This window comes from Ammospiza caudacuta, chromosome 36, assembly GCF_027887145.1.
Source record: "Ammospiza caudacuta isolate bAmmCau1 chromosome 36, bAmmCau1.pri, whole genome shotgun sequence".
Classification (NCBI taxonomy): domain Eukaryota; kingdom Metazoa; phylum Chordata; class Aves; order Passeriformes; family Passerellidae; genus Ammospiza; species Ammospiza caudacuta.
In genome coordinates, this window is record NC_080628.1 from 668,106 (window position 1) to 693,404 (window position 25,299).

General features: G+C 57.1%; 1 protein-coding gene across 1 annotated transcript in view; it reads right to left on the reverse strand.

The window, feature by feature from the left end:
- The window catches only part of POLR2A (RNA polymerase II subunit A), a 34,578-nt gene that overhangs the window by 6,757 nt on the left and 2,522 nt on the right, over positions 1-25,299 (reverse strand). The window contains exons 3-25 of the mRNA XM_058822992.1: positions 23,873-24,009; positions 22,764-22,937; positions 21,317-21,598; positions 20,121-20,282; positions 19,189-19,409; positions 18,008-18,140; positions 16,705-16,829; positions 15,279-15,489; positions 13,898-14,107; positions 12,859-13,027; positions 12,508-12,602; positions 11,720-11,923; positions 10,779-11,001; positions 9,252-9,435; positions 8,073-8,244; positions 6,831-6,936; positions 5,909-6,114; positions 4,308-4,532; positions 2,765-3,011; positions 1,959-2,059; positions 1,777-1,881; positions 1,137-1,319; positions 185-388 (exon numbers count right to left, since the gene is read on the reverse strand). Coding sequence (XP_058678975.1) covers positions 185-388; positions 1,137-1,319; positions 1,777-1,881; positions 1,959-2,059; positions 2,765-3,011; positions 4,308-4,532; positions 5,909-6,114; positions 6,831-6,936; positions 8,073-8,244; positions 9,252-9,435; positions 10,779-11,001; positions 11,720-11,923; positions 12,508-12,602; positions 12,859-13,027; positions 13,898-14,107; positions 15,279-15,489; positions 16,705-16,829; positions 18,008-18,140; positions 19,189-19,409; positions 20,121-20,282; positions 21,317-21,598; positions 22,764-22,937; positions 23,873-24,009 — 4,079 coding nt within the window. The remainder of the gene's footprint in view (positions 1-184; positions 389-1,136; positions 1,320-1,776; positions 1,882-1,958; positions 2,060-2,764; positions 3,012-4,307; positions 4,533-5,908; positions 6,115-6,830; positions 6,937-8,072; positions 8,245-9,251; positions 9,436-10,778; positions 11,002-11,719; positions 11,924-12,507; positions 12,603-12,858; positions 13,028-13,897; positions 14,108-15,278; positions 15,490-16,704; positions 16,830-18,007; positions 18,141-19,188; positions 19,410-20,120; positions 20,283-21,316; positions 21,599-22,763; positions 22,938-23,872; positions 24,010-25,299) is intronic.

The following is a 25,299-nucleotide window of genomic DNA, read 5'->3' on the forward strand; positions in this document are numbered from 1 at the left end:
GTTCCCAAATCTCCATTACCACCCCATTGTCCCCACTGTCCCCATTGTCCCCGCACCGTCTCCTCGAAGGAGCACTTCATGAGCGGCCCGGTGTCCTGGCCGTTCCCAAATCTCCATTCCCACCCCACTGTCCCCACTGTCCCCACTGCCCCCATTGTCCCCATTGTCCCCGCTGTCCCCGCACCGTCTCCTCGAAGGAGCACTTCATGAGCGGCCCGGTGTCCTGGCGGTTGACGCCGTGCCGGGTGATGGCCATCAGGTGTCCCCTGGAGGTCATGGTGTCGCACAGCAGCGCCAGGTGCCGGTAGTTGACGTAGGAGCCGTCGAAGGAGATGACGTGGTAGAGCTCCCGCTCCAGCGCCTTGCGCACCGCCTCGATGCCCAGAACCTGCGGGGACCCCAAAACACCAAAATTCAGGGTGGGAATCCCCAAATCCGAGGGGTCGGAAATCCTGAGATCCACAGCTTTTGGAATTCCCAAAATCCAGCGGGTGGGAATCCCCAGATCCAGGGGGTGGGAATTCTCAAACGCAGGGATCTACAAATGCCAAAATCCAGAAGGGGTGGGGAATCCCAAATCCAGGGGATGGGAAATCCCAAAATCCAGAGGGTGGGAATCCCATTAGCCTGGGGACGCAGGTGTGTCCCAGCCCAGGTGACTCACGGTGAAGATCTCCACCATGAGGACCATGATGTTCCTCAAACCCCAGCCCAGGTGTCCCCAGGTGACTTACGGTGGAGATCTCCATGATGTCATTAGAGATCATCCACCATGAGGACCATGACGACCCTCAAATCCCAACCCAGGAGTCCCTGTCCCAGGTGACTCCTGGAGAAGATCTCCACCATGAGGACCCAGATGTCCCTCAAATCCCAGCCCAGCTGTGTCCCTGTCCCAGGTGACTCACGGTGAAGATCTCCACAACGTCATTGGAGATTGTGCACCATGAGGACCATGATGTCCCTCAAACCCCAGCCCAGGAGACTCACGGTGAAGATCTCCACGATGTTTTTGGAGATCATGCACCATGAGGACCATGATGTCCCTCAAACCCCAGCCCAGGAGACTCATGGTGAAGATCTCCATGAGCCCCCAGGTGTGTCCCTGACACCCCCAGGTGTCCCCAGTGACTCACGGTGAAGATCTCCACGATGTCGTTGGACGTGGTGCGCACGGGGTCCACGTCCTTCTCGCTCAGCACCCGCATCAGGCTGACGCCGTCGGTCTCCAGGATCCACTCCTGGAGAGCCTTGAACTCGCCGTCCTCGGTGATGATGATCTTCTTCTTGTTGTCCGTCTGCGGCAGGTGCATGTACACCTGGCCGGGGGGGACAGCAGGTGTCACCACGGTGTCACCATCGGTGTCCCAGATCTCCTAAAGGTCTCTTAGAACCACCTAAATTCTCCATGGAGAGCTCCTGATGCTCCTCAAGATCCACCTGGAGATCTCAAACCCTCAGAGCACCTGGTGGTACCCAAATACTTTTTCAGGTGCCACCACGGACCATCCTGGACCTTCTAAAGGTCTTCTGGAATCTCCTGAAGGTCACCATGGTATCTCTGGTGACCTCCTATCCCTTCATGGACCCCTCCAGGTGGTTCCAAGCCCCTCGAGGTGTCCCCAAGCCCTCCCAGGTGTCCCCACCTTGCTGATCTGCTTGATGGTATCTCTGGAGACCTCCCATCCGTTCATGGACCCCTCCAGATGTCCACAAGCCCTCCTAGATGTCCCCAAGCCCCTCCAGGTGTCCCCAAGCCCCCCCAGGTGTCCCCACCTTGCTGATCTGCTCGATGCCCTGCAGCGTCATGTCCGTCAGCATGTTGGACTCGATGCAGCGCAGGAAGACGTCGTCGTCCATCTTGTCCACCACCTCCTCCTCCTGGGGACACGGTGGGACACGGGTGAGGCCCAGGCCACGCCAGGTGTCCCCCGAGGTGTCCCCGGGTCCCCGCCCACCTCCTGCATCTTGTTCTCGTCGCTGTTCATGATGCGGATGCGCAGCACCAGCTTCTCGGCGTTGTCGTCGTTGAAGATGCAGTTGAGGTCGTCACCGAAGCCTGGCAGGGGACACGGCGTGGGGACAGGGTCACCCCCGAGGTGACGGCACCCAGGGGGACCTCAAGGATCGGCCAGGAACCACCAAAGCTCCTCCAGATCATCCCAAAGCTCCTCCAGGCTCACACAGAGCTCCCTGAAGAGCTCTCAGATGCCTTCAAGGGTCACTCAAAACCCTCCAAAAGCTCCTGAGACGCCCTCAGAACTCAACCAAGTCACCTCAAACCCCCTCCAAGTCCTCCAAACCCCCTCAGAACCCCTAAAACCCTCCTCAGATGTCCTCAAACCTCATCCAGGTCACCCCAAACCCCCTCAGAAACCCCCAAAAGCTCCTCAGACACCCTCAAACCTCATCCAGGTCACCCCAAAGCCCTCCAGGTCCCTCAGAAGCTCCTCAGATGCCCTCAAACCTCCTCCAAGTCACCTCAAACCCCCTCCAGATCCCCTGAGCACCCTCAGAACACTCCAAAGCCTCCTCAATCACCCTCAAACCTCCTCCAAGTCGCCTCAAACTCCCTCCAGGTCCCCCAAACCCCCTGAGAAGCCCCAAAAAGCTCCTCAGATGCCCACAAACCTCCTCCAAATCACCCCAAACCCCCTCCAGGTCTCCCAAAGACCCTCCAAACCCCCTCAGAACTCCCCAAAAGCTCCTCAGATGCCCTCAAACCCCCTCAGGTCCCCCCAGACCCCGTGTCCTGCCCGCCCACCGGCGTTGATCTTCTCGGCGATCTGCTCCATGGTCAGCTTGCGGTCGGTCATGTGCTTGCGGTCGAGCTCGACGCGCAGCAGCCACGGCGAGATGCGGCTGACGTCGAAGTCGGGCATCTCGTAGTAGACGTTGACCCACTCCTGGTCCTCGGCCACCACCGTGCTCTGCGGGTTGGGGTCGTAGTAGATGGCGGTGTTGGCCGTCACCTTGCGCAGCGTGGTGTGCTCCAGGCGGCACAGGATGTCCTGGGGACAGAGGGACATTGGGGACATTGGCTGTGGTGTGCTCCAGGCAGCACAGGATGTCCTGGGGACACGGGGACATTGGGACATTAAACACAGTCAGGGGACATGGGGACATTGGGTGTGGTGTGCTCCAGGCGGCACAGGATGTCCTGGGGACACGGGGACAGTCAGGGGACATTGGAGACATGGAGGGGACACAGAGACATTGGGGACAGTCAGGGGACATTGGGGACATTGGGTGTGGTGCGCTCCAGGTGGCACAGGATGTCCTGGGGACACGGGGACATTGGGGACATTGGGGACAGTCAGGGGACATGGGGACAGAGGGACACTGGGGACAGAGGAACACTGGGGACAGCCAGGGGACATTGGGGACATTGGGTGTGGTGTGCTCCAGGCGGCACAGGATGTCCTGGGGACACGGGGACAGTCAGGGGACGCTGGGGACAGAGGGACATTGGGGACATTGGGGACATGGGGACAGAGGGACACTGGGGACATTGGGGACAGTCAGGGGACGCTGGGGACAGAGGGACATTGGGGACAGTCAGGGGACATGGGGACAGAGGGACATTGGGGACATCAGGGACAGCCAGGGGACATTGGGGACAGTCAGGGGACGCTGGGGACAGAGGGACATCGGGGACATCAGGGACAGCCAGGGGACATTGGGGACAGAGGGACATGGGGACATTGGCTGTGGTGCGCTCCAGGCGGCACAGGATGTCCTGGGGACACGGGGACATTGGGACATTAAACACAGTCAGGGGACATGGGGACATTGGGTGTGGTGTGCTCCAGGCGGCACAGGATGTCCTGGGGACAGTCAGGGGACATTGGGGACATTGGCTGTGGTGCGCTCCAGGTGGCACAGGATGTCCTGGGGACACTGGGGACAGTCAGGGGACATGGGGACAGAGGGACACTGGGGACATTGGGGACAGTCAGGGGACATTGGGGACATAGGCTGTGGTATGCTCCAGGCGGCACAGGATGTCCTGGGGACATTGGGGACAGTCAGGGGACATTGGGGACAGAGGGACATTGGGGACATCAGGGACAGTCAGGGGACATGGGGACATTGGGGACAGTAAGAGGACATTGGGGACATTGGGGACATTGGGGACATTGGGTGTGGTGTGCTCCAGGCGGCACAGGATGTCATGGGGACAGTCAGGGGACATGGAGGGGACACAGGGACATTGGGGACAGTCAGGGGACACTGGGGACAGCCACCACCCCCATCCCACCCCATGTGCTGTCCCCAGCGTGTCCCCAGCGCGTCCCCGGTGCCACCTTGGCGCGCTCGGCGTCGCGGGCGCTCTGGCCCAGCAGGAACACGGTCAGCGACGGCGTCTTGGGCTTCTTGGAGATGTTGATGAGCTCCTTGAGGCGCGGCACGCCCAGCGTGACGTTCTTGGCCGACACGCCGGCGTAGTGGAACGTGTTGAGGGTCATCTGCGTGGCCGGCTCGCCCAGCGACTGCGCGGCCAGCGCGCCCACCATCTCACCAGGGTGCGCCTGAGGGGACAAACAGAGCGTCACCAAACCGTCCACAGTGTCACCAAACCGTCCACAGTGTCACCAAACCACCCACAGTGTCACCAAACCGTCCAGAGGGACCCTAAACCGTTCACAGCGCGCCCACCATCTCCCCAGGGTGCGCCTGAGGGGACAGGACAATGTCACCAAACCCCACAATGACCTCAAACCATCCAGAGTGACCCAAACCATCTCACCAGGGTGCGCCTGAGAGGACAAACAGAGTGTCACCAAACCACCCACAGTGTCACCAAACCACCCACAGTGTCACCAAACCATCCAGAGGGACCCCACACTGTCCACAGCGCGCCCACCATCTCCCTGGGGTGGGCCTGAGGGGACACGGGGACAGGACAACGTCACCAAACCCCACAGTGACCCCAAACCATCTCACCAGGGTGGGCCTGAGGGGACAGCAGTGTCACCAAACCATCCAGAGTCACCCCAAACCCCACAGTGACCTTAAACTGTGCACAGTGACCCCAAACCACGTCACCAGAGTGGGCCTGAGGGGACGTGGGGACAGCAGAGTGGCACAGTGAGGTCATCAAACCCCAAAGATGACCCCAAATCCCCCCAAAATGACCCCAAACCCCCCAAAGCCCCACTCACGATGGCCTGGTTGAACTTGGACTCGATCTCGCCCAGCAGCCAGACGAAGGCACCCCAAACCCTGACCCCAAACCCCAAACCCTGACCCCAAACCCCCCAAAGATGACCCCAAACCCTGACCCCAAACCCACCCAAATCCCCCCAAAATGACCCCAAACCCCCACTCACGATGGCCTGGTTGAACTTGGACTTGACTTCCCCCAGCAGCCAGACGAAGGCACCCCAAACCCTGACCCCAAACCCCCCAAACCCTGACCCCAAACCACAAACCCTGACCCCAAACCATCAAACCCAGACCCCAAACCCACCTGAAACCTCCCAAAATGACCCCAAACCCCCCAAAATGACCCCAAACCCCCCAAACCCCCACTCACGATGGCCTGGTTGAACTTGGACTCGACTTCCCCCAGCAGCCAGACGAAGGCACCCCAAAAACTGACCCCAAACCCCAAACCCTGACCCCAAACCATCAAACACTGGCCCCAAACCCACCCAAATCCCCCCAAAATGACCCCAAACCCCCCAAACCCCCACTCACGATGGCCTGGTTGAACTTGGACTCGATCTCCCCCAGCAGCCAGACGAAGGCACCCCAAACCCTGACCCCAAACCCCCCCAAAGATGACCCCAAACCCCAAACCCTGACCCCAAACCATCAAACACTAGCCCCAAACCCAAACCCTGACCCCAAACCCACCCGAAACCCCCCAAAATGACCCCAAACCCCCCAAAGCCCCACTCACGATGGCCTGGTTGAACTTGGACTCGATCTCGCCCAGCAGCCAGTCGAAGGCCTCCCCGCTGAGCCGGAACTCCTCCACCATGCGGCGGCTGCAGAGCGTGGAGCGCAGGTGGATGTTGAAGAGCAGCGTCGCGTTCTCCTGCGCCTGCCGGCTCAGAGGGTCCTCCCCGTTGACGATCACCAGCTTGCGGCTCAGCTCCTTCACCCCTGCGGGGACAACCTGGTCACTGGGGGGGCTGAGGGCGGCCAGAGCCTTCCAGAACATCTCCGGACCCATCACAGCTTCCTGAGGAACCTTCCAGAACATCTGCAAACCCATCACAGCTTCCTGAGGGACTAAAGAACCTCCAGAATATTCCTGAGGGACGCCAAACCCATCACAGCTTCCTGAGGGACTCAAGAACCTCCAGAACCTTCCTGAGGGACTCAAGGATCTCCAGAACATTCCAGAGCATCTCCAAAGCCGTCACAGCTTCCTGAAGGACCTAAGGAACTCCAGAACCTTCCAGAGCATCTCTAAACCCATCATAGCTTTCTGAGGTACCAAAGAACCTCCAGAACCTTCCAGAACATCTCCAAACCCATCAGAGCTTCCTGAAGGACCCAAAGACCTCTAGAACCTTCCCGAGCATCTCTCCAAACTTATCAGAGCTTTCTGAGGGATTCAAGGATCTCAGGAACCTTCCTGAGGGACTCAAAGATCTCCAGAACCTTCCAAAACATCTCCAAACCCATCACAGCTTCCTGATGGACTCAAGGAGCTCCAGAACCTTCCTGAGGGACTGAAGGACCTCAAAAACCTTCTTGAGGGACCCCAAACCCATCACAGCTTCCTGAGGGACTCAGGGATCTCCAGAACGTTCCTGAGGGACTCAAGGACCCCCAGAACGTTCCTGAAGGACCCCAGCCCAGGCCCCACTCACCCTCGACCACCTTGACCGGGTGCAGGTCCGAGGGCAGCCGGGAGTTGATGTGGAAAATCTTCTGCGCGTTCCAGATCATGCGGAGCAGGTTACAGGGGAGCACCACCTGAGGGACAGGGACACCAGAGTGGGACAGGGACACCAAAAATGGAGAAAGGGACCCCAAAAATGGGACAGGGACACCAAAAATGGGACAGGGACACCAAAGTGGGACAGGGACACCAAAGTGGGACAGGGACACCAACAATGGAGAAAGGGACCCCAAAAATGGAGACAGGGACCCCAAAATTGGAGAAAGAGACCCCAAAAATGGGACAGGGACACCAAATATGGAGAAAGGGACCCCAAAAATGGAGAAAGGGACCCCAACAATGGGACAGGGACCCCAAAGTGGGACAGGGACCCCAAAAATGGGACAGGGACACCAAAATGGGACAGGGACACCAAAGTGGGACAGGGACACCAAAGTGGGACAGGGACACCAAAGTGGGACAGGGACACCAACAATGGAGAAAGGGACCCCAAAAATGGGACAGGGACCCCAAAATGGGACAGGGACCCCAAAAATGGAGAAAGGGACCCCAGAATGGGACAAGGACCCCAGAATGGGACATGGACACCAAAGTGGGACAGGGACACCAAAATGGGAAAAGGACCCCAAAAATGGAGACAGGGACCCCAAAAATGGAGAAAGGGACCCCAAAAATGGAGAAAGGGACCCCAAAAATGGGAAAAGAACCCCAAAAACGGGGGGAGAATCCCAAAAATGGGGGGAGAACCTTAAAACGGGGGAAGAACCCAAAATGGGGCATCTTGGTTGGGTTTTGGGGTATCTCGATGGGGTTTTGGGGTGTCTCAGTGGGGTTTTGGAGGATCTCAGTGGGGTTCTGGTGGATCTTGGTTGGATTTTGTGCTATCTCAATGGGGTTTTGGGGTATCTCGATGGGGTTTTGGGGTATCTCAATGGGGTTTTGGGGTATCTCAATGGGGTTTTGGTGTCACCTTGCTGTCCCCGGTGGGGAAGATGACCCTGAGGACCTCCATGCACCCCAAAAGGTGGAATCTGAGTGGATTTTGGGGTATCTCAGTTGGGTTTTGAAGGACATCAATGGGGTTTTGATGGATCTCAGGTGGGTTTTGGTGTGCCCCAGGCGTTTCTGGAGCGGGTTTTGGTGTATCTCAGTGGGGTTTTGGTGGATCTCAGGTGGGTTTTGGGGTATCTGGACGGGGTTTTGGTGTCACCTTGCTGTCCCCGGTGGGGAAGATGACCCTGAGGACCTCCCTGTCCTCGCGCATGCGGTCGAACTCGCGCTCCAGCTCGTTCTGGATGTGGGCGTTGGACAGGATGTCCTTGACCAGCTCCTCCTGCAGCGTCCGGCGCAGCGCCCGCTCGTTGGTGTAGTCAAACTTGAACCTGGGGACATTGAGGGGACACCCTGGGGACACCTCAGGGACACCCTGGGGACACCTCAGGGACACCCTGGGGACACGGGGACACTTTGGGGACACCTTGGGGCATCTTGGGGACATCTGGGGACACCTCGGGGACATCCTGGGGACACCTCAAGGACACCTGGGGGACAAGGGGATACCTTGGGGACATGGGGACACCTCGGGGACACCCTGGGGACAGCCTGAGGACACCTCGAGGACATCTCAGAGACATCCTGGGGACACTTTGGGGACACCTGGGAACACCTCAGGGACATCCTGGAGACACCTCGAGGACATCTCTGGAAGGAGCCACTTGGGGACCTCAAGATGGGTCTGAAACCTTGGAATGAACCACGTGAAGACCCCAAGATGTCCCCACCTCCTTTGAAGACCCCAAAATGTCCCCAACCCAAATCTGAAAACCTCGAGATGTCCCCACAACTTTTGGAATGAACCACTTGAAGACCTCAAGACATCTCCAGGTCTTTTGAAGACCCCAAGATGTCCCCAACTCCTCTGAAGACCCCAACCGTGGTCACTGACCCCACCCTGCCCCACTGTCCCACCCTGGTCCTCACTTCTTCTCAAAGGCCTTGTTGGAGGGTTTGAGCGTGGCCAGGTTCTGGAACACTTGAGGACCCCAAGATGGGTCTGAAACCTTGGGAGGAGCCACTTGAAGAGCCCAAGATGTCCCCAAGTCCCATCTGAAGACCCCAAAATGTCCCCAACCCAAATCTGAACATCTCAAGATGTTCCCAACTTTTGGAATGAACCGCTTGAAGACCCCAAGACGTCCTCGTGCCTTTTGAAGACCTCAAAGTGTCCCCAACCCAAGTCTGAACATCTCAAGATGTCCCCAACCCCTCTGAAGACCCCAAGATGTCCCCAACCCAAGTCTGAACACCTCAAGATGTCCCCAACTCTTCTGAAGACCCCAACCGTGGTCACTGACCCCACCCTGCCCCATTGTCCCCCCCTGGTCCTCACTTCTTCTCGAAGGCCTTGTTGGAGGGTTTGAGCGTGGCCAGGTTCTGGAACTCGACGCTCTCCCCGGCCAGCCCGTCCTCGCCGTAGCGCAGCTGCACCACCTGGTTGATGGAGTTCCTCACCGTGGCGTCGTACTTGACCATCACCGACTCCATGGACTTGATCAGCCGCCGCTGGATGTACCCTGAGGGGTGGCACGGGTCAGGAGACGGCTGGGGGTTCTTGGGGATCTCCAGGAGGTATCTGGGGAGGGTTTGGAGGCATCTGGGATGGGTTTAGGGATCCTGGAGACATCTGGGGTGGGGTTGGGAGTGTCCAGGGGGCATCTGGGAAGGGTTTGGGGATCCTGGAGGAATCTGAGATGGGTTTGGAGGCATCTGGGGAGGGTTGGGATCTCCAGGAGGCGTCTAAGGAGGGTTTGGGGATCCTGGAGGTCCCCAGGAGGCATCTGGGGAGGGTTTGGATTCCTTGAGGTACCCAGGAGGCATCTGAGGAGGGTTTGGAGTTCCAGGAGCCATCTCAGGAGGCTTTGCTCCCCTCACCATTCCAACGTCCTCAACCCCCCGGGGTGGCATTTTGACCTCCTTCCCCCACGGTGCCCACCCCGGTGGCACTGACCGGTGACACCCCGGTGGCACTGACCGGTGACCACCCTGGTGCCCACCCCGGTGGCACTGACCGGTGACACCCCGGTGGCACTGACCGGTGACCACCCCATGGTGACCATCCCGGTGGCACCCTGGTGGCACTGACTGGTGCCCATCCCGGTGCCCACCCCAAGATGCCCACACCCCGATGGCACTGACCGGTGCCCCCCCCAGTGGCACTGACCAGTGACACCCCGGTGGCACTGACCGGTGACCACCCTGATGCCCCCCCCGGTGGCACTGACCGGTGCCCACCCCAAGATGACCATCCTGGTGGCACTGACTGGTGCCCACCCCCCTGGTGTCCCCCCCAGTGGCACTGACCGGTGACCATCCTAGTGACACCCTGGTGGCACTGACCGGTGCCCACCCCATGGTGACCATCCCGGTGGCACTGACCGGTGCCCACCCCATGGTGACCATGCTGGTGGCAGTGACCGGTGCCCTCCCCGGTGCCCCCCGGTGGCAGTGACCGGTGCCCTCCCCGGTGCCCACCCGCCGGTGGCACTGACCGGTACCCATCCCGGTGCCCACCCCGGTGGCACTGACCGGTGCCCACCCCGGTGGCACTGACCGGTGCCCTCCCCGGTGCCCCCCGGTGGCACTGACCGGTGCCCATCCTGGTGCCCACCCCCCGGTGGCACTGACCGGTGCCCATCCCGGTGGCACTGACCGGTGCCCACCCTGATGCCCACCCCGGTGGCACTGACCGGTGCCCTCCCGGTGCCCCCCCGGTGGCACTGACCGGTGCCCACCCCGGTGGCACTGACCGGTGCCCACCCTGATGCCCACCCCGGTGGCACTGACCGGTGCCCACCCTGATGCCCACCCCGGTGGCACTGACCGGTGCCCATCCCGGTGCCCACCCCGGTGCCCTCACCGGTCTCGGCGGTTTTGACGGCCGTGTCGATGAGCCCCTCGCGGCCGCCCATGGCGTGGAAGAAGAACTCGGTGGGCGTGAGCCCGGCCAGGTACGAGTTCTCCACGAAGCCGCGGCTCTCGGGGCCGTAGTCGTCCTTGATGAAGTGCGGCAGCGTGCGGTGCTTGAAGCCGAACGGGATCCGCTTGCCCTCCACGTTCTGCTGCCCCACCACCGCGATCACCTGCGGACAGCGGGACCTGTGTGTCCTCTGCCTTCTGCTGCCCCACCACCACCATGGTCACCTTCTGCTGCCCCACCACCACCACATGGAGAACATGGGACCTGTGTGCCCTCCACGTTCTGCTGCCCCACCACCGCGATCACCTGGGGACAGAGGGACCTGTGTGTCCTCTGCCTTCTGCTGCCCCACCACCACAGTCACCTTCTGCTGCCCCACCACCGCCATCACCTGTGGACGGCAGGACCCGCTCGCCCTCCACCTTCTGCTGCCCCACCACCGCGGTGGGGACCGCGAGGGCGGCAAGGAGGAGAAGCCAAAACACCTCCAAAGGAAGCGCTCAAAAGTCCATGAGACCCTCCAGGAACCCCTTGAGATCCTACAGGAACCCCCTGAGATCCTGCAGGAACCTCCTGAGATCCTCCAGGAACCCCATGAGATCCTCCAGGGACCCCCTGAGATCCTCCAGGAACCCCCCTGAGATCCTCCAGGAACCCCCCTGAGATCCTCCCTGAACCCCCTGAGATCCTCCAGGAACCTCCAGGAACCCCCAGAGATCCTCCAGGAACCCCCTGAGATACTGGAGGAACCTGAGATCCACCTGGAACCACCACAAACCCTCTGAGATGCTCCAGGAACTGCTCCAAACCCCCCGAGACCCTCCAAGAACAACCCCAAACCCCACCCAGGAGCTCCCCAAGACCTTCTGGACCCTCCAAACCTGGGAGATGTTGATCTTGGAGCCCTTGGCCCCCGAGACCACCATGGACTTGAAGTTGTTGTACTCGGACAGGGACTTCTGGGCCGAGGAGCCGGTCTTGTCGCGCGCGTCGTTGAGGATCCGGTTGACCTGGTTCTCGAAGGTCTGGCGCAGGGTGTTCCCCGGCGTGGGCTCCAGCTCGTTGTTGTGCGCCTTCTCAATCACCTGGAGATGACAAAAGCCACCCCAGAACGGTCACTGGGGTGGTCTGGATTGTCCTGGTGGGCAAAAGCAGCTGAGAAGTTCAGAAAAGCCAAAAAAATCCAAAGGAAGCAGCAGGAACCTGCTGAGATCCTCCAGGAACCACCCAGAACCTCATGAGATCCTCCAGGAACCACCCAGAACCTGCTGAGATCCTCCAGGAACCACCCAGAACCTCATGAGATCCTGCAGGAACCACCCAGAACCTGCTGAGATCCTGCAGGAACCACCCAGAACCTGCTGAGATCCTCCAGGAACCTGCTGAGATCCTGCAGGAACCACCCAGAACCTGCTGAGATCCTCCAGGAACCAATCAAACCCCTGAGATCCTGCAAGAACCACCCAGAACCTGCTGAGATCCTGCAGGAACCACCCAGAACCTGCAGGAACCACCCAGAACCTGCTGAGATCCTGCAGGAACCACCCAGAACCTGCTGAGATCCTCCAGGAACTGCTCCAGACCCTCTGAGATCCTCCAGGAACTGCTCCAAACCCTCTGAGATCCTTCAGGAACCAACCAAACCCCCCTGAGCTCCTCCAAGCCCCACCTCGATCACGTCCTGCTTGGCTTTCTTGATGGTGTTCTGGATGTCCTGGTAGGTCTTGGCATCAGCGATGGAGTCTCCAATGCCGATGGTGTGACCTGGAGAGGACATCTGGGACTCAGGGCTCCACCAAGCTGGGATCTGAGAAGGTCCCCAGGTGACCAAACGCTCATGAGATGCCACCAAGAAGGTCCCCAGCCCCCCTAGTCTCCAAAATTGGAGACCAAGAACCACCAGGACCTCAAGAATGGGGTCCAAGAGCTCCATGGCTCCACCAAGGTGGGATCTGAGAAGGTCCCCAGGTGACCGAACCCCCCCGAGATGCCCCCAGAAGGTCCCCAGGACCACGCTGACCCTCGATGAGCAGCCAGTTGTTGATGACCGTCTGGATGTTGCTGTAGAAGAGCCTCGTGGTGTCGTGTCCCATCTCCAGGTAGGAGATGTGCACCAGGGACCCGGCCGAGGTCCCCAGGGACTTCTTGCAGAGGATGCCCATGATGAGCTCCCCGTTCTCCACGATCACCTGCGGAGGTCCAAGGGTGGGTCAGGACCTCAAAGGTCCCAAAAAACCCCAAAATGCACCTGGAGCACCCCAAAAACCACCCCAGGGCAGCTCAGAGGCTGCAAAGATCCACCAAAAGTCCTTCAGATCCCACCAAAGCCCCCTGAGATCCCACCAAAGCCCCATCAAACCAACCAAAGCCCCTGAGATCCCACCAAAGCCCCATCAAACCAACCAAAGCCCCTCAGGTCCCACCAAAGCCCCTCAGATCACCTAAAATTCCCTCAGGTTCCACCAAAGCCTCCTGAGATCCCACCAAAGCCCCATCAAACCAACTAAAGCCCCATAAGATGCCACCAAAACCCCATCAAAGCAACCAAAGCTCTCTCAGATCCCACCAAAATCCATCAAACCAACCAAAGACCCCTCAGATCCCACCAAACCCCCTGAGATCCCACCAAAGCTCCCTCAGATCCCATCAAAGCTCTGTCAGATCCCACCAAAGCCCCATCAAACCAATCAAAGCCTCCTCAGATCCCACCAAAACCCCCTCAGATCCCACCAAAACTATCTCAGATCCCACCAAAACCCCATCAAACTACCCCAAAGCCCTCTCAGATCCCACCAAAGCCCCTTAGGCCACCTCAAACTCCTTTAGATCCCACCAAAGCCTCCTCAGATGCCACCAAAGACCCCTCAGATCCCACCAAAACCCCATCAAACCACCCCAAATTCCCTCAGAGCCCACCAAAACTATCTCAGATCCCACCAAAGCCCCTGAGATCCCACCAAAGCCCCCTCAAACCTCACCAAAGCCCCCTCAGATCCCACCACACCCCCTCAGGTGACCTTCCCACCCCCCCAAGCCCCCTGGAGCTGCTCCAGCCCCACCTTGGTGTCCCCGGGCGAGATGTGCTTGTAGGGGCCGCTGTCCTCGTCGTCGGGGTGCGTGCTGTGCGTGCGGATGCAGTTGATGTGACCAGGGATGATGAGCGAGAAGATCTGCTTCCCTGTCCACAGCGGCCGCGGCTTCAGGATGGCCGGCTGGGGCACCTTGCCGTCCCACGTGGACAGGAACATCAGCAGGTTCATCACCTCGCCCTGAGGGACACCCCAGAGATGTCACCAACCCAGGAGAACCCATGGAGAACCCAAAACACCTCAAAGATCTCACCAATCCAGGAGAACCCAAGGAGAACCCATGGAGAACCCAAAACACCTCAAAGATGTCCCAATTCCCCCAAAATCCATGTCCTACATGGACAGGAACATCACCTCGCCCTGAGGGACATCTCAAAGATGTCACCAACCCAGGAGAAACCCATGGAGAACCCAAAATACCTCAAAGATCTCATCAATCCAGGAGAACCCATGGAGAACCCATGGAGAACCCATGGAGAACCCAAAATACCTCAAAGATCTCATCAATCAAGGAGAACCCATGGAGAACCCATGGAGAACCCAAAACACCTCAAAGATATCCAAATTCTTTCAAAATCCCTGTCCTACGTGGACAGAACATCAGCAGGTTAATCACCTCGCCCTGAGGGACACCTCAAAAATGTCATCAGTCCAGGAGAACCCATGGAGAACCCAAAACACCTCAAAGATGTCCCAAAATCCATGTCCCACATGGACAGGAACATCACCTTGCTCTGAGGGACATCCCAAAGATGTCACCAACCCAGAAGAATCCATGGAGAACCCAAAACATTCTAAAAATGACCTAAAAGTCCCCAAAATTCCTCCAAACCAGACCCTCTGGAGGAAGACGTCCCTCTTGGTGAACTTGCACGTGGACATCGATGCGTCCTAAACGAAACCCTGCAAACCTCTTGGTATCACCCCAAAACCACCATCAATGACCTCAAACCACCCAAGATGACCCCAAAACCTCCAAGATGACCCCAAGGTGCCCCCACACGGACCCTCTCGAGGAAGATGTCCCTCTTGGAGAAGTTGTCCATGACCCTCAGTGTGTCCTAAATGAAACCCTCTAAACCTCTTGGTATCACCCCAAAACCACCATCAATGACCTCAAACCACCCCAAATCCTCCTCAAACCCCAAACATGACCCCAAACCCCCCCGAGATGACCCCAAACCCCCCCGAGATGCCCTCACACGGACCCTCTCGAGGAAGACGTCCCTCTTGGTGCACCTGCACATGGCCATCAACATGTCCCACCTCAAACACCTGCCCTAAAACCCCTCAAACCACCCCAAAACCACCATAAATGACCCCAAACCCCCCGAGATGCCCTCACACGGACCCTCTCGAGGAAGACGTCCCTCTTGGTGAACTTGCGCACGGCCGTCAGCGTGTCCTGCACGATGCCCATGACGGGCCGGTTGCTCTGGGGGGTGACGATCATCCTGGGCACCATGGCCAGCTCCTGGATCTCCGCCCGCGTCTCCAGCGACTGCGGCAGGTGCAGGTTCATCTCGTCGCCGTCAAAGTCGGCGTTGTAGGGCGTGGTGACACTGGGGGGACACCAAAGGGACATCAGAGACATTGGGGACATGGGGCAGGTTCATCTCGTCACCGTCGAAATCGGCGTTGTGAGGCGTGGTGACGCTGGGGGGACACCAAAGGGACATCACGGGGACACTGTGGGGACATCTGAGACATTGGGGTCACGGCAGGGACACGGGGCGGGTTCATCTCGTCACCGTCGAAATCGGCGTTGTACGGCGTGGGGACGCCAAAGGGGCATCGGGGACATCACAGATATTGGGGACATCTGGGATCTCTGGGACACTGGGGACATTGTGGGGACATGGGGCGGGTTCATCTCGTCGCCGTCGAAATCAGCGTTGTGCGGCGTGGGGACGCTGGGGGGACACCAAAGGGACATCACGGGGACATTGTGGGGACATGGGGCGGGTTCATCTCGTCGCCGTCGAAATCGGCGTTGTGCGGCGTGGGGACGCTGGGGGGACACCAAAGGGACATCAGAGACATTGGGGACATGGGGCAGGTTCATCTCGTCGCCGTCAAAGTCGGCGTTGTGCGGCGTGGTGACGCTGAGGGGACACCAAAGGGACATTGTGGGGACACTGGGACATTGGGGACATTGTGGGGACGTGGTGCAGGTTCATCTCATCGCGTTGTAAGGCATGGTGACGCTGAGGGGACATCATGGAGACATTGGGACATCTGGGATCTCTGGGACATTGGGGACATCATGGGGACACGGGGCAGGTTCATCTCGTCGCCATTGAAATTGGTGTTGTAGGGTGTGGTGACACTGAGGGGACATCATGGAGACACTGGGGACATCACGGGGACATTGGGGACACACCAGGGATGGATTCATCTCACCACACAAGGTGGACCAGGGCAGCATTTGGGGTTAATTTTAGGGTTAATTTTGGGGTGAATTTCTGAGTTTTTGGGGTGTTCTACCTGAGGTTCAGCCGGAAGGTGGCCCAGGGCAGGATTTGGGTTAATTTTGGGTGATTTTTGGGGTGATTTTGGGGTTAATTTTGGGGTGTTCTACCTGAGGTTCAGCCGGAAGGTGGACCAGGGCAGGATTTGGGGTTTTCAGGGTTAATTTTGGGGTTATTTTAGGGTTATTTTTGGGGTTTTGGGGCTGTTTTACCTCAGGTTCAGATGGAAAGTGGACCAGGGCAGGATTTGGGGTTATTTTTGGGGTTATTTTTGGGGTGATTTTGGGGGTTTTTGGGGTGTCTTACCTGAGGTTCAGCCGGAAGGTGGACCAGGGCAGGATCCTGACCCTGTGGCCCATCATGGACATCTTGTGCAGGGTGGGCTGTCGGTTGAAGATGACGATGTCCCCGTCGCACATGTGACGTTCCACCTGTCCCCAAACACCCCCAAAAGTCAGGGGGACACCCCAAAAACAAGGGGACACCCCAAAAACGGGGGACACCCCAAAAAACGGCATCTTTCCCCCAAAACTGTGGGGTCAGAGTGAGGAGAACAAAGGGTTTGGGGTGAAATTCACTCCCTGGTGGTGGCAAACCCCAAAATGATGGACTGAACCCCAAATCTAAAATTGGGAACCCCAAAATCAAGGCTTGAACCCCAAATCCAGAGCTCTGAATCCTAAAACCAACAATCCCCCCACAGCTGTGGGTTTCACACCGTTTTTGGAGTCCCTCAAATTTTTGGGATCCCACTGCAGTTTTTGGGGTCCCTGACCAGATCTGGAGTCCCTGTCCGGATTTGGGGTTTTTGGTGTCCCCCACATTTGGAGTTTTTGGTTCCCTCCCAGATTTGGGGTTTTTTGTGTCCCCCACATTTGGGTTTTTGGGTGCTGACCTTGTATCCGATCTGCAGGTGCAGGTCGCTGGGTTTGGGTTTTTGGGGTCACTGGGTTTGGGGTTTTTGGGGTCGCTGGGTTTGGGGTTTTTGGTGCCCCCCAGATTTGGGGTTTTGGGGTTTTTGGGGTGCTGACCTTGTATCCGATCTGCAGGTGCAGGTCGCTGGGTTTGGGGTTTTTGGGGTCGCTGGGTTTGGGGTTTTTGGTGCCCCCCAGATTTGGGGTTTTGGGGTTTTTGGGGTGCTGACCTTGTATCCGATCTGCAGGTGCAGGTCGCTGCGCGTGGGGTTTTGGGGTCGCTGGGTTTGGGGTTTTGGGGGTCACTGGGTTTGGGGTTTTTGGTGTCACTCACATTTGGGGTTTTTGGTGCCCCCCAGATTTGGGGTTTTGGGGTGCTGACCTTGTATCCGATCTGCAGGTGCAGGTCGCTGGGTTTGGGGTTTTTGGGGTCACTGGGTTTGGGGTTTTTGGGGTGCTGACCTTGTAGCCGATCTGCAGGTGCAGGTCGCTGCGCGTGGGGTTTTGGGGTCGCTGGGTTTGGGGTTTTTGGGGTTTTTGGGGTTGCTGGGTTTGGGGGTTTGGGGTTTTTGGGGTGCTGACCTTGTATCTGATCTGCAGGTGCAGGTCGCTGGGTTTGGGGTTTTTGGGGTCACTGGGTTTGGGGTTTTTGGTGTCCCCCAGATTTGGGGGTTTGGGGTTTTTGGGGTGCTGACCTTGTAGCCGATCTGCAGGTGCAGGTCGCTGGGCTTGGGGTGGAAGCGCAGGTCGATCCTGTCCCCGTTGTCCCTGATGATGTACTTGGCCCCCGGGTACTGACTGTTCCCCCTGCGCACCAGCTCCTGCAGCCTGAGGGGTTTGGGGTCAATTTAGGGGATTTTGGGGCTCTGGGAGTCACCCCACAACTCTCAGGGTCAGCTGGAGAAGGAGCAGTGAGGGTTAAAGGGGTTTGGGGTGGTTTGGGCTGGATTTGGATTACTCGGATCTCTTTAAAATAACCCTAATCCTCCCCCCCATAACCACTCCAAACTCCACAGTGACCCCAAAACCACCCCAAAGTTCCCTGAATGGTCCCAAATCATCCCAAAACCACCCCACATTTGTCCTAAAATCCCCCAAAAAGCCTCAAAATCCCTTTAATTTAACCCTTAAATCTCCCTGACTCCTCCAACCACACCACACACCACCTCAAACACCCGAAAATCTGCCCCAAAGTCGCCCAGATCCTCCCCAAACTCCTCCAGGCGCTGTTGAAGGTGACAACGTCACCAAAGATTACGGTGATGGAACAGGAGATACCCGTGCCGAAACCCCATAAATCCATCCCAAATCCCCTACAAACCCCATAAATCCATCCCCAATCCCACCTGTCAACGTTGAACGGGGTGACAATCTCGGCGAAGGTCATGGTGGCATCAATGGAGCAGAAGACTCCCACCCCAAACCTCCACAACTCCACCCCAAATCTCCTTGACTCCACCCCAAACCTCCATAACTCCACCCCAAATCCCTTATAAACCCCATAACTCCATCCCAAACCTCCATAAATCCATCCCAAACCTCCATAAATCCATCCCAAATCTCCATAAATCCATCCCAAATCTCCGTAACTCCATCCCAAATCTCCGTAACTCCACCCAAAACCTCCATAACTCCATCCCAAATCCCCTATAAACCCCATAACTCCACCCCAAACCTCCATCAATCCCCACCTGTCAATGATGAAGGGGGCGACGATCTCGGCAAAGGTCACGGTGCCAACGAAGTGAGGAAACAGCAACACCAAACCCTCCCAAACCTCCATAAATCCATTCCAAACCCCATAAATCCATCCCAAACCTCCATAAATCCATCCCAAATCCATCCCAAACCCCATAAGTGCCCCATAAATGCCCACCTGTCGATGTTGAAGGGCGTGACGATCTCGGCGAAGGTCATGTTGGCCGCGATGGAGCGCGGGACGCCCACCTGGTCGATGGCCAGGTTGGGGTCGGGCGTGATGACCGTGCGGGCCGAGAAGTCGACGCGTTTGCCCATGAGGTTGCCCCGAACCCGACCCTCCTTCCCCTTCAGCCGCTGCTTCAGCGACTTGAGGGGGCGCCCCGACTTCTGCATGGCCTGGGGTAGAGAAACTGGGGGGTCAGAACCCCAAAAATCACCCCAAAAATCATCCCAAAATTCATCCCAAAAATCATCCCAAAATTCATCCCAAAATCACCCCAAAAATCATCCAAAAATCACCCCAGAAATCATCCCAAAATTCACCCCAAAATCATCCCAAAAATCATCCCAAAATTCATCCCAAAATCACCCCAGAAATCATCCCAAAAATCATCCCAAAATTCATCCCAAAATCACCCCAGAAATCATCCCAAAATCCATCCCAAAATCATCCCAGAAATCATCCCAAAAATCACCCCAAAAATCCAGAACCCACCAGGGGACATGAATGGATCACCCTGGGAATGTCCCCAGGTCCTGCTGGGACTTTGGGCTCTGTCCCTGTTTGTCCCCTCTCTGTCCCGTCTGGGACACCCCAAAATTCTTCAGTGATCCCCAAAACCACTTTGTGACCCCCCAAAACCCCTCAGTGACCCCCCCAGACTCTCCTGGACCTTGGGCAGCTCCTTGGGGGCCACGTGGACCTGGAGCCACTTGACATGGGGCCACCACCTGCATGTCCCTCACCTTGTGTCACACCAAAACCCCTCAGCGACCCCCCAAAACTCCTCAGTGACCCCCCAAAACCTCCCAGTGACCCCCAAACCGCCCTGTGACCCCCCAAAACCTCCCAGTGACCCCCAAACCGCCCTGTGACCCCTGCCGTACCCGGGGCAGGCCGGGCAGCTCGTTGTCCACCATGGTGGCCACGTGGAACTGCAGCAGTTTGACGTCCTCGGCGATGACGTGCGCGGCCGCCCCGTTCTGCTCGTTGCGCCGCAGCTGGTTGTTGATCTTGACGATGTCGGCCAGTTTGTGGGTCAGGTCATCCTGGGGACGCCCCAAAATCCGTGAGGCGACCCCAACGTTCGCGGGGTGACCCCAAAATTTGTTCCTGGGCGGGGCTGGGGTTGGTGGAGGGAGGTGGGAATGACCAAAGGGGCGCGGGAAGGGTGGAGGGTGGGTTTAGGGCGGGAGAAAAACGGGGAAACCCCAAAGAGTGTTGGGGGTGACCCCAAAAGGGGACTGGGGACCCCAAAAGGCATCAGGGACCCCAAAACCCACCCTAGGACCCCACAAAAGCTGCCCCAGTGCCCACCTGCCTGTGCGCAGTGCCCCAGGGATCCCAATACCACCCAAAACCCCACAAAATGATCCCTAAACCCCCCAAAATCACCCCAAAACCCCACCTGGCTGTGGGCAGAGCCCTGCATGACTACAGACAGACACACGGACAGGGGCAGCACGGTGCCCCACGGACCCCAATACCACCCCAAATACACCCCAAACCCCACAGAATTACCCCAAACCTCACAAAATGACCCCAAAACCCCACAAAATGATCCCTAAACCCCCCCCCAAAATCACCCCAAAACCCCACCTGGATGTGGGCAGAGCCCTGCATGACCATGGCTGGGCACATGGACGGGGGGCACGGTGCCCCAGAGACCCCAAAACCACCCCAAGCCACACAAAATGACACCCCAAAACCCTAGGAAATGACCCCAAAACCCCACACAATCACCCCAAACCCCACCTAGCTGTGAGTCAAGCCCTGCATGTCGACGGCCGGACACACGGACAGCGGCGGCACCGGCAGCACCGTGCCCCAAACACCCCAAAACCACCCCAAACCCCACTGAATGACCCCAAACACCCCCAAAACCCCCCAAAACCACCCCAAACCCCACCTGGCTCCGAGCCGACCCCTGCATGACCACGGCCGGACACACGGACAGCGGCGGCACCGGCAGCACCGTGCCCCAAACACCCCAATAACCCCCAAAACCACCCCAAACCCCACTAAATGACCCCAAAACCCCCCAGAATGACCCCAAACCCCACTAAATGACCCCAAACCCCACCTGGTTGCGGGCTGAGCCCTGCATGACCACGGCCGGACGCACGGACAGCGGCGGCACCGGCAGCACCGTGCACACCATCCACTCGGGCCGGGCGAACTTGGGGTCCATGCCCAGCACGAAGCACTCCTCGTCCGAGATGCGCTTGAAGATCTCGTGCACGCGCTCGGGGCTCAGCAGGATCTTCTTCTCCTGCGAGTCCTCGTTGACGTGCTTCCACTCGGCGTAGAGCTCCAGCCCCGAGCGGCGGATGCGCGGCTGGTACCGCCCGCAGCCCCCGTGGCCCTGAAACGGGGAGAAATGGGGTTCAATGGGTTAAAAATGGGGTTCAATGGGTTAAAAATGGGGTTATTGGGGTTTCCATTCAGCACAGAGCTCCAGCCCCGAGCGGCGGATGCGCGGCTGGTACCGCCCGCAGCCCCCGTGGCCCTGAAAACACAGAAACAGGGGAAATAGGAGGTTAAAAATGGGGTTTAATGAGTTAAAAATGGGGTTATTGGGGTTTCCATTCAGCACAGAGCTCCAGCCCCGAGCGGCGGATGCGCGGCTGGTACCGCCCGCAGCCCCCGTGGCCCTGAAACGGGGCAAAAATGGGTTAAAAATGGGGATAAATGGGTTAAAAATGGGGTTTAGTGGGTTAAAAATGGGGTTAAAAATGGGGTTTAATGGGTTAAAAATGGGTTAAAAATGGGGTTTAATTCCCACAAATGGGAATTTCGTGCCACAAATGGGGATTTTGGGCCACAAATGAGAATTCTGGAGTCACAAATAGGAATTTCGTGCCACAAATGGGGATTTTGGGGTCACAAATGGGGATTTCGTGCCACAAATGGGAATTTTGTGCCCCAAATGGGGATTTTGGGGTCACAAAGGAGGATTTTGGGGTCACAAATGGGAATTTCGTGCCCCAAATGGGGATTTTGGGGCCACAAATGGGGATTTTGGGGTCACAAATGGGGATTTCGTGCCACAAATGGGAATTTTGTGCCCCAAGTGGGGATTTTGGGGCCACAAATGGGAATTTTGTGCCCCAAATGGGGATTTTGGGGTCACAAAGGGGGATTTTGGGGTCACAAATGGGAATTTCGTGCCACAAATGGGGATTTTGGGGTCACAAAGGGGGATTTTGGGGTCACAAACGAGGATTTTGGGGTCACAAATGAGGATTTTGGGGTCACAAAGGGGGATTTTGGGGTCACAAATGGGAATTTCGTGCCCCAAATGGGGATTTTGGGGTCACAAATGGGGATTTTGGGGTCACAAAGGGGGATTTTGGGGTCACAAATGGGGATTTTGGGGTCACAAAGGGGGATTTTGGGGTCACAAATGGGAATTTCGTGCCCCAAATGGGGATTTTGGGGTCACAAAGGGGGATTTTGGGGTCACAAACGAGGATTTTGGGGTCACGAATGAGGATTTTGGGGTCACAAAGGGGGATTTTGGGGGCCACCTTCTCCTTGGTGAGGTCCTCGTCGCCCTCGGGCTGCTCCACGCCGAACTTGTGGTCCATCTCCTCGCCGCCCTCGCAGATGTTCTTGCCCTTGCAGAGGTCGTAGACGTGCGTGAGGCGCTTCTTGGGCTGCCCCTTGGACTTGCCCAGGATGTCCTTGATCTTGGGGTTGTTCTGGCAAAAACCAACAGCTCTGGGGTCAGGAACGGGGTTTGGGGTTAAAAAATTCAGGTTTGGGGCTGGAATGGGGTTTTGGGGTTAAAAAATTCAGGTTTGGGGTCAGGAGTGGGGGTTTGGGGTTAAAAAATTCAGGTTTGGGGTCAGGAATGGTTTGGGGGCAGGAATGGAGTTTTGGGGTTAAAAAATTCGTTTTGGGGGCAGGAATGGGGTTTTGGGGGCAGGAATGGTGGTTTGGGGTTAAAAAATTCAGGTTGGGGGCAGGAATGGGGTTTTGGGGTTAAAAAATTCGTTTTGGGGGCAGGAATGGGGGTTTGGGGTTAAAAAATTCGTTTTGGGGACAGGAATGGTGGTTTGGGGTCAGGAATGGCATTTTGGGGTTAAAAAATTCAGGTTTGGGGTCAGGAATGGGGGTTTGGGGTTAAAAAATTCAGGTTGGGGGCAAGAATAGAGTTTTGGGGTTAAAAATTCATTTTGGGGGCAGAAATGGGGTTTTGGGGTTAAAAAATTCAGGTTTGGGGTCAGGAATGGCGTTTTGGGGTCAGGAATGGAATTTTGGGGGCAGAAATGGCATTTTGGGGTCAGGAACGGGGTTTTGGGGTTAAAAAATGCAGGTTTGGGGTCAGAAACGGTATTTTGGGGTTAGGAATGGTGGTTTGGGGTTAAAAATCCAGGTTTGGGGTCAGAAATGGAGTTTTGGGGTTAAAAATTTCATTTTGGGGGCAGAAATGGGGTTTTGGGGTTAAAAAATTCATTTTGGGGGCAGAAATGGGGTTTTGGGGTCACATTGTGGTTTTGGGGTCAGAAATGGAATTGTGGGGGCAGAAGGGTTTTTGGGGTTTTTTTGGGGGGGTTTTTAGGGTTTTTTGAGTTTTTTTGGGGGGGTTTTGGGGGTTTTTTTTTGTGTTTTTTGGGGTTCTTTGGGGTCTCACCGAGTCCACGAGCAGCTTGGAGCAGAAGAAGCAGACGCAGCGCAGGATTTTCATGGTTTTACCCAAAAACCCAACGTGGAACACGGGCTTGGCCAGCTCGATGTGGCCAAAGTGACCGGGACACTCCGTCATGTTCCCTGGGGACACCCAAAGGCACGTCAGGGACACCCCGAAATCAGACCAGGGACACCCCAAAATCACATCGGGGACACCCCAAAGTCACACCAGGGACACCCCAAAGTCACACCAGGGACACCCCAAAGTCACACCAGGGACACTCCGTCATGTTCCCTGGGGACACCCCGAAATCAGACCAGGGACACCCCGAAATCAGAATGGGGACACCCCAAAGTCACACCAGAGACACCCCAAAGTCACACCAGGGACACCCCGTCATGTTCCCTGGGGACACCCCAAAGGCACGTCAGGGACACCCCGAAATCAGAATGGGGACACCCCGAAATCAGAATGGGGACACCCTGTCATGTTCCCTGGGGACACCCCGAAATCAGACAAGAGACACCCCGAAATCAGAATGGGGACACCCCAAAGCCACATCGGGGACACCCCGTCATGTTCCCTGGGGACACCCAAAGTCACATCAGGGACACCCCAAAATCGGGCTGGGGACACCCCGAAATCAGAATGGGGACACCCCAAAATCACATCGTGGACACCCCGAAATCAGAATGGGGACACCCCAAAATCACATTGGGGACACCCCGAAATCAGAATGGGGACACCCCAAAATCACATCGTGGACACCCCAAAGTCATGTCAGGGACACCCCGAAATCAGACCAGGGACACCCCAAAATCACATCAGGAACACCCCAAAATCACATCAGGAACACCCCAAAGTCACATCAGGGACACCCCAAAATCAGACTGGGGACACCCCAAAATCACATCGGGGACACTCTGTCATGTTCCCTGGGGACACCCCAAAATTGGATTAGGGACACCCCAAAATTATACTGGGAACAGCCCGAAATCACATTGGGGACACCCCAAAATTGGATTGGGGACACCCCAAAGTCACACTGGGGACACCCCGAAATCACGTCAGAGACACCCCAAAATTATACTGGGGGACACCCCAAAGTCACATCAGGGACACCCCAAAATTGGGTTGGGGACACCCCAAAATCACATTGGGGACACTCTGTCATGCTCCCTGGGGACACCCCAAAATTGGGTTGGGAGGGGTTGGGATGGAGGGAACCCTCCCCGAATGCGGTTTTGGGGTGGGAGAGGGAGAATCCTAAAAAAATCCTATAAAAATGAGCACCCCAAAAAATGGGAAACCCAAAAGAAAAAGGAAAGCCCTAAAATAAAAATTCCCAAAACAATCAAATTAAAAGAAAATTAAAATCCAAAAACAAAGAAAATCTAAAACAGAAGAAAATCCCAAAAATGAAAAGCCCT